This window comes from Prosopis cineraria, unplaced genomic scaffold (genome assembly GCF_029017545.1).
Source record: "Prosopis cineraria cultivar Desert tree isolate PC_DT_omini unplaced genomic scaffold, ASM2901754v1 PC1552, whole genome shotgun sequence".
NCBI classification, from domain to species: Eukaryota; Viridiplantae; Streptophyta; class Magnoliopsida; order Fabales; family Fabaceae; genus Prosopis; species Prosopis cineraria.
In genome coordinates, this window is record NW_026556877.1 from 17,021 (window position 1) to 30,406 (window position 13,386).

The window sequence follows — 13,386 nt, forward strand, 5'->3', positions numbered from 1 at the left end:
GATTAATTTTTATATATCTAGCTACTTATACTACATTTCATTTGTTTAAATTTTTTTAGTATGTTTTGTGCCTAAATAATAATATATATTTTCATCAATCTACATGTCAGTAAATTTTAACAATATTAATTTTTTTAAATAATAACAATTAAATTGATATTTAAAATAAATTTAACAAATAAATTGATAAAATTAAATTGAATTTGAATTACTCGATGCTTGGTGATCCTATAGAGTTTAGACAGAGCTGTAATTGTAAATTATAATTATAATAATTATAATTAATTATAATATAATATTAAATCCACGTTCGGCTAGTCAATTAAGCCAGACGATAATGACTCCTTTCCTGAACTACTGACGTTTGACTCTACCCGTAACTCCATGCTCACGTTCTGAACGTTTCCGTTCTCCGAACGCTTGAATTTCAGCTTCTCCAACAACCACCGACCTGGCCTCTCTCTCTCTTCTTCGCTCTTTTTCCAGATCTCTTCCTCTCTCTTTCTGTCGTTTTCTTCCATTCTATGGCTGTCGCCGCCGCCGAAGCCGGCGGCATGAGTGAACCGCAGACTCAGCGTATGGATGCCCCGCCTTCGGGATCACTCTCCGGCATACCATCGTCGTCTTCGCCCTCTAATGGTCTTGATCGGAGCCATTCTAGCAATTCTTTGCAGAACCCTCGTCAAGATGCTGAAATTGATGAGGTGCTGAGCTTATTATTACACGAGTTTTTTTTAAGGCGGTTTTTTGCTGATGCGTAATTCTTCTGGATGGTTGAGGTCCTTTGAATGGATTAATTTTGTGTTTGGTTGCTGAGTTGCGTGTTTCTTTTGCGGTTTTGAATTTCAGTCTCCGGACGTATTGAAGAGCGAAGAGTATCGTCAATTGTTTCGCCTTCCGCCGGAGGAGGTGAGTATTTTCAACCTTGATGAGCGCCGGTCTTTTCTGATTATAATTGTAATATCTTTTTAGGTGGATTTTCTGTTGGCTGATTGTTAATGCCATTCTGTGTTAAGATTGAAATTTAAGTGACTTGGAAAAAAGCAATCTCTGTGACTTGTGAAATTTGCATCTTCTTTCAGAACTAATGCAATTGTACTTATTAATGATACTTTATGACTCTTGTCATTTGGTTTGGTCATGTCATCTTTCCATCATTTGTTTCCTTTTCATGATTAGAGGATAAAACCTTTCCATTCTCGTCACAGAGGGCAAAAGAGTTCAAAAGAATAGACTCTGTCCTTGAACGTGAATGAGTGCTGAAGTTTGTGCTTTTTGGCTAGATTTTGTTTGATAAGTGTGTTTATATATAATGTTGTGTACCATAGTTGAGAAGTTTCTGAAATTTCCCGTCGTTGTTTGGTATTGAAGAAACTATTTATTCTTTATTGATTTTCATTTATTTTTTAGGTCCTTATTGAAGATTTTAACTGCGCCCTCCAGGAAAATATATTAATTCAGGTAGTTTTTACATTGGTTGAAAGTTGTTGCTGGAGCATGATTTGTTGCTCACGTTAATATTTCATTGCATTGTGTTGCTGTGGATATCTCTGTGCTACATTTTTAGAGATATACCAGCGATATGTTCTTGTTTTTATTGTTAATCTTTTCTTTCTTTGTTTTTTTGTTTTGTAGGGTCATATGTACCTGTTTGTAAATTTTATTTGTTTTTACTCAAACATATTTGGGTTTGAGACAAAGGTACACTACTTAAACAATTTTTGACTATTAATTTGTGCTCATATTGCATGTATTCTTGAAGTGAATTTTTGTTTATGGTTTTATAAACATTCTGGTTGTTAGCCATAGGATGAAGTATAAGACACTTACTTGTCTTACAAGCTTGTTTGAGGTTCAAGTTTGCCCACTTAATGGGGATCTTTTCTTAAGTTGTAGACAGAGAATTTAATTTCATCTTCATGTTAGTCCTTCTGATGATGATAGAGCACAATGGCGTCATGCAATTTATGTAGCCGACTCCCCCTAGTGGGTTAAGGCTTGTTGTTGTTATTGTTAGTCCTTTTGATATATCACTCTTCATAAATGTCTAGAATGTCCATATAAGTTTATGAATACATAAATGTCCAGAGGATTTTTCAGTTACACAGCCTAGTCAGGTAACTGAATAAGCTTTCAGCTGGTTTACTTGGTTGTGGTTGGGATTTTCCTAGATTCTAGTTGGCATGCATTGTGCTTTGGAAGGGATCACTTTTCATGGTCTGTAATACGGTCACTGTATGATTTCTGCAGTCACTGCTTTTAATTCTCACTCTTGGTGTTTATTGCTTTCTATAAATTTTGATGGTTTAATGATATAGAGAGTAATCCCACTTGATGAAGTAACCAGTGTACGGAAGGCAAAAACAGCAGGACTCTTTCCTAATGCCATTGAAATTTTTGCTGGAGGCAAGAAGGTATGCTGTATGATCAAAGTGCTAGCCTTGCATTTGGCTTTTGATTTGTCAATCAGCCCCATAATGTCTTACTACGCTTGTATAATTGGCAGCATTTTTTTGCATCCTTTCTGTCCCGCGATGAAGCATTTAATATCATTAATGATGGGTGGTTGCAACATCGCAATGCTGCCAAAGCCAGTACTGAGCAGCAGGTTAATTAAAAACTATGTTGATCCTTGATGCCTAATGTTTATAATTTTGTGAGGGTTAAATGACTTGGGAGCACATACATTTATTTCTACATAGGCAGTGTGATATGCTATTGGAAATAAAAGTTACCAGCCAGTATATTAATTTGTTGCCAGATTATGGACAAAGCAGCAAATAGGTTGAGAATGAGGAGGATGTCATGATTATTGGGTATTTTATATATAATTTACCACTTTTGCTGCGTTTAAAAGTTTTTTCATATTTAGAATGTTGGTGTGTCGGATGTAAATTTTTTTCAATTCTGGACAAGGCTTGGATGTTGGATGTGTTTTGGATTTGGATTTCTAAAATAATGATTGGCTACCCGTCCACTAAAATGCCTATCTGTTAAGATCCATTTGCATCAGTTTTCACTTATTTGAGCTGACAAGTCCTATTTAGTATGATATGAACTCCCTCAATGCATGCATTGTTATTTAGTTAATTTTCTGGTTCAAGAATAACATGGCAGTTCATTTTTGTTTGGAGGATTGGAAAAAAGTAGAGTGATTTTTTATAGGTCAAGTTCAACTAATGCCAATACTTGCTTTGCCTTCTGATAGAATCTTGCATTCCCAGAAAGATTGTAGAATGTCAATTAATTGGATATTATGCGTTACCTTCAGGAAGCAATATCTGAATCTAGCAGCCAAGAGAACGGATTTATAGCTATTGAAAAAGCGAACAATTCTGAGATCCTAGACAATGAATCACTCGCTACCAATCTGTATGCTTATGATGATTAAATTGTCGCTTTAGAATGCTTTGATTTAATGTGGGACTCATCAAGGGTTTACTTATGTGTGGCAATCAGGAGCAAAGATAATTCCAGCCAAGACAATGAATCCATGGAAGTTTCAGAGCAGCAATCTGGTGTAACTGATGTTACAGAAACTGTATCAAACAACGCTGATTTAGGAGCTACCTGGAATTGGAAGGAAGAGAATATTGATGCTCCAAAAAGTGAGTTTGGGTCATTCTTCTTGTTCACGATTGAGGTGAAGGCACATGAATGGTTTATTGTTCTATGATTTGTTTATGAGAGAAAATGTTTCTATGTCATTTTTTCCCACTTTTTTGAATTGCTGAATGAATGTCTATTATAGGTTAGGGAAAGGTCTGGTTACCATATAATATTTGCAGAAAAAGGAAAAATTTTACTCTCTTATTGCTTCACGGATGTGGAGTATAGCCATGACATTATGACAACCATCACTACTGAAATTTGTACAGCAGAAGGGTTGTATTTATTTCAAAAATTCAGAAGTTGCCTGTGAAATTGTATTGCAAATATTTTGTGCAAGAAGCTGTGCTAGTTAAAGAGACCAAATCAAGAAATTAGGTTATAACTTGTTTGTTGGCTATTAACTTTTTATCTCCTGTGGTTCAAGTTTGCTACAAATATCCTTTTTCCTTTTCCCTTTTCCCTTTTCCTGTCTTCTTCTTCTTCTTCTTTTTGGAACTATTGCTTTCTTGCACAGTCCAGCTAAAAGGGTGTTATTCTCATATTGGCCTTAGGGTTAAGGTGCAAAAATACCCATAAACTTTTTCTCCAAGAGTTTTTGGTATTCTTAAGTCAGCAATGATGCATGGGTACCCATTAATTTTATAAAAGAGGCCAACCTCCTTGGCCTTATGATGTACTTTCCTTGTATAGACATTCATATATTCATGTGCGTATTATCATGAAAAGAAAATAAATTGTATTTACTATTGTAGCATATATAGTTGAGAACTTTCAGGTTAGAAAAGTGTAATTAATTCTGTAATATGAAATAATATGCTTGACATTTGGAAATAAAGGTGATTTATTGCCTTGTGGCCATGTCTGAATTTCAATTTCATCTCTATGGTTCAACCAACTTCATTGAAAGTTTATGTTATGGATGATATGTCACAATGAGGAAGGTTTCCTTTTTAATGTTAGGAGTAAAGTCCTTATTCCTTTTTCTTCTTTCTCTGTAAGACATGTTTGGTTGCAATTATCAGCACTGGAAATTGCTATTAACCATAGAGTAGTTATGGATAGGAGGAATAGTTTGATGAAGGACTTAAAGAAATTGGAATAATTGGTGGGAAGGCAACTTCTTGTTTTGTGTGAATTCAGAGGATATATCTTATATGTTATTTATTAAGGGTCTGGACTAGGTGTTTCTCAGGATAATTCAGCTTAGAGCAGCCCTTTGAGGAAGAGGAAATTTAGAATTCCATTTAACTGTTGTATGAAGAAAACAAGCTTCATGACCTGTTGGTTTTACGGATGTGGTTACTTCTGGCATTGTTGGATATAGACAGAGAAGGCACTATTTAGGAGATTGATGGGTTTCAATGTGATAGGCAGTTAGTGTTAATAGTAATCCTTGTGCTGAAGAAAAGTAGGTCCATCAAGTGAGGGGTTGCGCAGGGGTGTGTGTGTGTGTGTGTTTTTTTTTTTTTTTTTAAGTTGTCTTAAGGTCCTCTTTGTTAGGTTAGTGCTGTAATATTTGAGACTTTATGAAGTTTATTACCGGAAGGGAATTCTTGGATGCAACATCAGCAGCATGATTTTTCTGTTTATTGAAGGATGGGAAGAAGTTTACAAACCATTCATGTTGGGATTTCATCGTAATTTATTTTCAAGTTTTATTACATGCTTTGAAAACTAATGCAGTTCTCCTGTGCATTTATTGAAATCTACAATGATGAAAATCTTCATCTCATTTAGAGCTTGTTGGATCATGAAGAAGGATCACCATGCTTATTCCATGCTTTGTTATGCAGCATAATAAATTGTGTGCTGCAAGCATATTGGCTTATGTATTTTAACAGGATACTATTATCCAATGTTTTATAGAATTTTAGCTTTGCAGATTAATGCTTTATTATGAATTGCAAATAATTGGTTGTTCAGAGAAATATTGTATGCTTGCAAGATCAAGATACACTGTCTATCTATCTATCTATCTATACTATGAATGTTGTAGTGTGCTGTGTTTTTGGTTTAACTACTTTGTCCTTATGATTCTTGGTATCTTTGCTGTTATATAATGCTTTGATCTTGTTTATGCCTTTGCAGTACCGGAGGCTTACACAAATGTTGCAGAATCAAAGTTTCCGGTAATTTGTGTTACAAATAGAAAGTTACTAAAAGATTACCCTATATCTGTTGATGTTAAACATAGTCCACACCAGGACTCCCTTTGGGGTGAAAGTGTACGGATTTCTTTCTTGATGTTCAAGTAACCTGTGTCCTTGCCCTATATGGAATTGATTTTTGCGATGCACTACCGTATTGTCCAGCAGTCTGTAGAAAATACTTGAGAGTGTGTGTATAATGATTTTAAATTAGAGGTGGCTGAGATTCTCAGAGTAGTTTTCCAAAACACTGAAGTCGTATTTGGTATGGATGAAAGAGGTTTCAAGAAAGCAAGAGTGGAGAGAGAATTCGTTATTTTGATATTTTTTGTACATGTTATTAAGTTACCAAGAAATTGATGCTTCCTTCATACAATGCAAATAAGCCTCATTTACTTGGCACCAAGGAAAGTTGCTTTCTATCAAGAACAAAAAATGCATTGCCATGCCCCCCTAATTTATAAAATGTTTGGACTTTTTTTTTTTGAATTTTTCAAAACAAGTATTTTTATATAAATATTTAAATATTTAAATGTTATTTCTCGTAAAAAAAAATATTAACCTCCTATTTTATATTAAAATAGTTCCCATGATTTTGAAAATTCAACTTAAATGTTTATGTAATACTTGCATGTACTGATTAATAGTTGAAACTAACGTGTAAAAAAGTTTGTCTGAACCTTCTGATTTACAAATTGCAGATAAAGGTGGAGGACTTCTTTAGGTACTTTTTATCAGACAACGCTGTTAATTTTCATGAGTTGTTTCATGAAAGATGTGGAGATAAAGGTAGCCTGCTTGAATCTTGTATTACCTTTTCATCTTAATTAGCTTTTGGAATATTAATTTTTTGTTGCTGATCTTGTATTATTTATTTTAAGTAAGGTAAGGAATAAAGAATACATAGTCTTTCAAAGCCTTATACTTTTGGTATGTATGATGGTTACTTTCAGACTTGAAGTGTACTTCATGGCAGTCTCAAGAAGTTGGGTATACCCGGGAAAAGTCATTTCAACATCCAATAAAACTTTACCTTGGTATGCATCACCTGCTTCTATTTTAAACAATCAATAATACAAAGTTCCTTGTTTTTGCCTGTGTTTCACTTTTTCTTTTTGCAATTATATTTTCATGTTTCTCATGTAATTTTGAATCCTTTTAAGGAGCGAAATTTGGTGGTTGTCATGAAGTTCAGACACTGCGAATCTACAAGAACAGGTTGTAGCTATGCTGTTGCTCGTCAATCTCCTAATGTTTATCTTTGATTTCTCTTCTCTCGTTCATCTGGGAAGAGAGTTAAGTCTGCACTTGAACACTGAACTTATGTGCAGTTTGATTTTAACATTCTTGGGGCTAAATGAGTTTTTGACAGGGGCTAAGTTTAGGGAAAGTTATGGGGATGCTAGGATGGATGTCCCTGGTAGATAGGGGCAAAAAGGGGTGAAGTTTAAGAACATAATCAGGTAGGCTTGGGTTATCCTTACAAAGTGGCTTAATAGAGTTATTGAAGAGGGGTTCAGGAGATGTGAAATTGACATTGATGCTCGGTGTATTGAAAACATGAAGAAAATATCTGTTGAGCTATTTTGCAGCCTCAAAAAAACAGGAAGTGGTGTCAGTGTCTATGCAATATTGCAACATATTGGAATCATGTGAATTGCCACATTCTTCATATCACATATCGCCTACTGATTGGGGAGAGAGGGGGCACGGGTGTACAAGTAGTGGAAGAGAGGAGGAAGATTCTTGTTAAATACTGCCTCAGCTCCCATATATAGGAATAACTAGTTAACTAATTCACATAGATTAAGGAAATTAGGTAAGTTAGTTATATGTAAAAAGATGTATGCTAGTTTTCCTAAATTACCCCTCCTTTTAATAATTTACATTAGAATATTATTAATGTAGCTAATTCTTCATACAAAACTCTAACTATAGGGGTAGTTTGGAAAAAAATAAGAAATATAGGAGACAAAGGAGATTGAGGTCTTACATTTGGGTCCAAAACAAACCCCCCAACTAGCTCCTACATTCAGGATCGGAGTCATTGTTGAGTTAATTTGGGATTTTCTTCATCATGATCTAGTTAAGGAGAATGTTACAGGATGTTTTTCTTCTCTGCTGAGTAATAGTTCTGTATGCTTGGTTAAATTATGACTGAGTTTGCTCTTATATTATTTTAAAATCTATATTTTTCTGTTCTTTTTTAATATAAATATTTTTTTTGAAGTGAAGTTACTGTAATTTTGCATTGAGTAGTTGAAATATATGGGGAAGCGTTTGAATCACTTTATTTGTTTTCTTGACATTGTACTTTTTTCTTCATTCAGTCATGTGGTTTTAGAGACATCACAAGAAGTCAGTGGCGTACCTTATGCAGATTATTTCCGTGTTGAGGTAAGCTTCTGTAAACTTCAATGCATATAATCAGAAATTTTCTGTAACTCTAAGCCATACTAGATTCTTTTGGAAGAAAAACTAGTTTTTCAGATTATGTTGTCCAGTTGTAAAACCTCTTTCATTTTCATTAAATGCACCTAAACGGAGATCTGATTTCTTCCACAAAAATGCAACAAGGAAGCTGCATTTAGGGAATATAGATGGCCTCAAGGAGAAATAAGTGCTTACTTTTTACATGACCAAGGAGCTGGCAAGCTCCTGCGAGTGTGCAAGACAAAGCTTTTTTAGTACTTTTATCAAAGTTGTCTAGTCTCCTTGCTGGTCTGCTGTGAGCTGTCAGTAATCTGAAATGTCTGATCATGTTTCTAGGTGATGAGAACAGGGGAGAGAAGTAGATGCAAACTCCATAGTTTATTCAAATCATAAAAAACATCTAACAATCTCACCATAGGGCTTATTTATGGAACCCTAAGTTCTATTATTCAAATAATAAAAGTAATCTAAACTAACCTTGCTAAAATAAGATCATCCTACATAAGATACGGCACTAGGATAAATCTTATAAATCCCAATCCAACTATAATTATTTAAAAAATAATCTTAAAATACTGAAATTAACTTTAAAATTTAAAATAATCCTAATTCTTTTTCCCATCATTTCTCCTTGTCTGAAGAGTAAAACTAGTGATAAAACTCCAAGAAGGCAAGACGTAGGATGTTATATCATCATAATTCTGATATAGGGAGAAATGAAAAGAATAACAGAGAAGGTAGAAGAGATAAAGAGGAATTAGAGAGAAAAAGAAACAGAGGGACAAGAGGATTCGGCTGAATGGTGCACAAGCTTCATGGATAATTCATAATGATTACAATTGACTTGTAGGGTATTTATAGAAATAAGGATACCCCCAACAGCTACTAACAGTACCTATTAACAGCCGTATCTCTATTAACAGTTATAACTAACCAACTAACAATAACAGCAACTAATATTTCAATATTATGATTATATAACAATACCCCCCTCCCAAGAGACTTTTGTCCTCAAAGGTCATGTATAGCAATTTGAGGGAACCTTGTTGAAATATTGGAAAAAGAGCATTAAACTTTTAGAAGCTACTGTTCATTTTTTTCTGTCACTGTTCACAGTTACTGTGCACTGTCATTGGTTACTGTTGATTCTGAATAAATGGAAATAATGAGCACCATGCTTGAGCCCAAAAGCATTTTTAGTAATCCTCCTCTGTGCCATAGAAGAACAAACAAGTGGGTAGGGAGGAGTTGAAGACAAAGAAAAGCCCAATAAGACAGATTTTTCAATGGGTTGATTGTAATGCCTTTTGAGTGGCATTGGGCCCATGCAATTATCCCAATTCAGAAGCTGGTACAAGTTCAATAAGGATAAAAGGTATAGCTTTTGCATCTGAAGTTTCCACCTACATGACAAAATGGGTTTTGACTTTTCAACCTTTATAGGACCTAGCCACGTGACGTTTTGAATAGAAAAATCAGGGAGTAGTTCCTTTTTCTTTCTTGAAACTTGAACCCATGTATTGACCATCGGTGTTACCTGCCATCCACTTAAACTACACCCACTTGATATGGAGGATAGCTGTCTTTGACCCATGCAGCCACGTGTGTAGACAAAAAACCCACTGAAGCTTACTCTCACATTCCCTTCCTGTTGTGAAAAGTTCACCCAAGTCCTGTAGCTGTGAGAAGTCTAGAGTCTTTAAATGGGCATGGGTAAGACATGCACACACTAATGAGAGGACAAAAGGTGGTGGTGGTGATGGAGCAAACAACCATGGGGCATTTGGAGTTACAGAATTAGACTGCAATGGGGAAACTAGAGGATACAGCAACGGTGACACCCTAGAAACAAGAGACAGCAATGGAGAAGCTTGTGGTGGTGGCAGAAAAACAGAAATAGGTAATGATGGGTTGATCAGAAATAGAGGCAAAGAGAAAGTTGGAATAGAGGGTGACAGTGGCTCTGTAAGTGGGCAACACTGAAGTTTTGAACAGTGTTGGGTATCCAAACTCAAGTCAAGACTGATGGTTTTACCCATACCAACAGTGAAAGAGCTTGAGAAGTCATGGTTAGAGATGCTCGAGCCTACTTCACCTTCCAACTCGTGTAAAGAAACCTTCTTGAAATCACTACCATCGACTTGCAGTTCTTGTACTCAACTTCAATGTCAATTGTTCTAGCTGCGGGATCCCCATGATTTCTAATGCCATTTTTGGCTTGCTGATTCCCACAATCTTGTTGAGGTGTACTTCCTTCATCCCTTTCTAAAATCTCCTGTGACCTATAATCATCTTGAAGTGCCCATGGCTTCTCTTCTGCCTTATGCATTAGCATGATTTCTTGCATTCTTGCAAGGCTTCTAGCTTCTTGCATCATTCTTGGTTTGAAGAGATGCATTGGTTCTACAAGTTCTAGCTTGAGCCTAGCCACATACGCAGAAACTAAATATTTTTCTTGCAATTTTAATCCACTAGTGTGGCTATCAAAGAATTCATTGAATTCTTTCACACACCCCCATTGATGAAGCCACATCTAGTGGTCATCCTCATATTTGTGGAATGAATGGTGTGCCATGGCTGAGGATGACTAGCTTTGATGCCACTATTATATTAGCATAATTCTGATATAGAGAGAAATTGAGGGGACAGGGAGAAATGGAGAGAATAACAGAGAAGGTAGAAGAGAGAGAGGAATTAGAGAGAAAGAGAAACAGAGGGACAAGAGGATTAGGCTGAATAGTGCACAAGCTTCATTGATAATTCATAATGATTACAATTGAATTGTAGGGTATTTATATAAATAAGGATACCCCTCAACAGCTACTAACAGTCTACCTATTAACGGCTATATCCCTTAACAATTATAACTAACCGACTAACAATAACAGCAACTAATATTTCAATATTATGATTATATAACATAGAATAAGGTAGAAGAAAGGAGAAAGGGAGAAAGAAAGGAGGGTGAAGTAAAAGAAAAGGAGTAGATGTCTAACTAAATAACTTATACAAATCATGAAAAAGGTCTAACATCAAACTATCTAGGGCGTGTTTATAGAGCCCTATGTATAGCTATCCAAATAATCAAAATAATCTAAACTAAGATAAGGAAGGGTAATAAGATAAATCCTATATATCCTAGAAAGTTTTAATCCAACTAATTTCATTTAAAAAGTAACCAAGATATCCTAATTAAAATAAGTTGATGTAAATTATCCTAATTATCTTAAACTAGGGATAAAATAACCCTGACATTTCCCCCCTATCAAGACTTGAAAGAATGGTTGTTCAAGGTGGAGAGATCCTTCTCTATGAATGGCATCATTGAAGGAAAGAAGTATGTTGAGGCTGCTAATTTTGGTTTTTTGCCCCTTTCTTTTTGGGGGTGCAGATGCCTTAACCCAGTCCTAATGGCTAGAAGCCACAGCACTGATCAGGAATTGGCCATAATTTAAGGAGTTGCTGGACAGGCATCATTGTCACCGGATGGTGATATTTAAGAAAGGTTAATGCCATTGAGAAAGGATGGCTCTGTTGAAAAGTTCAAGGAAATGTTTGAGCTACTATCAGCCCATTGAATGACTTGTATATAGACGAGGTGTTGATGAATGTGAACATTCAAATATATACTGACAGAAGAAATTCAGACTAGAGCTCGTCATTGTGATGGTTGTCTATTGAATATTACCATCTTGCATTTCTGAATAAGAGTTGGTGCTTCCTGAGCTCACGTTCATGGCTCTCACCATTCCAGAAGGGGTCATTCTTCTAGGGTTCAGATCCATGGGTGCTTTTATATCAAGATGAAAACAAGAAGATAATTCTCCTTTCAATTGAATCAATGGACACAAAGCCTTCTAAGCTAGCTTCATAAAACCCTAGAGAATACCCAAGCTGCAGCTGCGAAAGCAAAGATCAAATTCAGGGGAAGAAAAAAGAGAAGATCAATTTAGCTAAAAATATAGGAATCTAAAGAGATGATTTTTGCTTAATTGAGTACTATATATCTCAAGCTTTAAAAGACCAGAGTTGTAGCATTGGTTTAAGGGTCAATGGTTGGACTATGGTCGAACAGAATATGAATAATTTTTTTTTAATTTTTTATATTAAATATCGACATTTTGTAATTTTTTTTTCAAAATAAATTGTTGGATGAGATAAAATAATTTTCTATTCTTTTTATATGAAGTATCATTTTATTAGAAAAAATCTCATAATATATCTTCAAAAATCACTCTAAATTTGTTTAATATTTAAGAGCTCATATTCATAATTGATGGATACCTAGGCAGGAGAGGGAACTTTACTCCAAAGGCTAGTTGTTGAAGTGGGAGAGCAAACCCACTTAAATAGCTCATTGAGCCTCCTATACTGATGTAGGATTTAGTATTCCATACTACCAAGTATATATCAGAATTAGTTGGCTATGTGGAAGAGTATACTCTAGAAGAAAGAAATCCAACCCAAAAAGAGGATGGAACATATCTCATGTATGTCTCGGGAAAAAAATGGTGCTGGGCCTGACCTGAGAACAAGTATGGGCTGGCTGTGAAGTGGCAGAATAAGCATGATTATTTATATATACTTCTGTCAGGTAGTGCATGGACAAAGGGGAAGGAGAAAGTAGAATGTTATGGAGGGTCAGGAGGGACATAAGGATGCCTCAAAATGCATATACTATTTTAAATGTCTTTACTCTTGTGACTCTAGGAGAACAAACAAAGCTCTAAACGAATCCTTTTATTTGGCTTGGGAAATATAGTTTACATTGAAGAATAAATAATAATTTTAAAGTTGAACAGCCTGGTATTCCCCAAAAAAAAAAAAAATTGAACAACTATGTTGCTTTTGAGTTTCTTCATGTGTCCCTCTTTAGTAAATTTAATATTTTCAAGTGTCTATTCACCAAGAACGTTTGCCCTAATCATTTGTAGTTTTTGCTTACAAAGTACTTTCCTCATTTATGACCAGGGATGGTGGGATGTCCAGAAAGACAACAATGAATCAAAAGAGTGCTGTGTTTTGCGGGTTTATGTGGATGTTGCATTTTCGAAGAACACTATATGGAAAGGTGTTCAGTTTTCCTTTAGTCTATAGTTTACTCATATATAACCTTGGTTTGTTTGGGTTATCATCTTTTCTCATTATTACCTTATGTTTGCACCCAAGACTTTGTGGTTTGTAACTTGTTGAT

The 13,386-nt window shown here is 35.2% G+C and overlaps 1 protein-coding gene across 2 annotated transcripts; it reads left to right on the forward strand.

Moving 5' to 3' along the window:
- Positions 1-345: 345 nt before the first annotated feature.
- Positions 346-13,307, forward strand: LOC129300362 (protein VASCULAR ASSOCIATED DEATH 1, chloroplastic-like). 2 transcript variants are annotated; one of them, XM_054938926.1, is made up of 14 exons: positions 346-704; positions 850-909; positions 1,411-1,461; positions 1,636-1,701; positions 2,319-2,414; positions 2,507-2,608; positions 3,272-3,372; positions 3,460-3,608; positions 5,701-5,741; positions 6,461-6,548; positions 6,713-6,796; positions 6,923-6,977; positions 8,090-8,156; positions 13,164-13,304. In XM_054938926.1, exons 1-14 carry the CDS (start codon positions 525-527, stop codon positions 13,287-13,289), a joined length of 1,266 nt encoding a protein of 421 aa, XP_054794901.1. In that variant the 5' UTR covers positions 346-524; the 3' UTR covers positions 13,290-13,304. The 2 variants fall into 2 exon arrangements, with proteins under 2 accessions (XP_054794901.1, XP_054794902.1); XM_054938927.1 differs by lacking the exon at positions 2,507-2,608 and having other exon boundaries at positions 13,164-13,307.
- Positions 13,308-13,386: the final 79 nt, after the last annotated feature.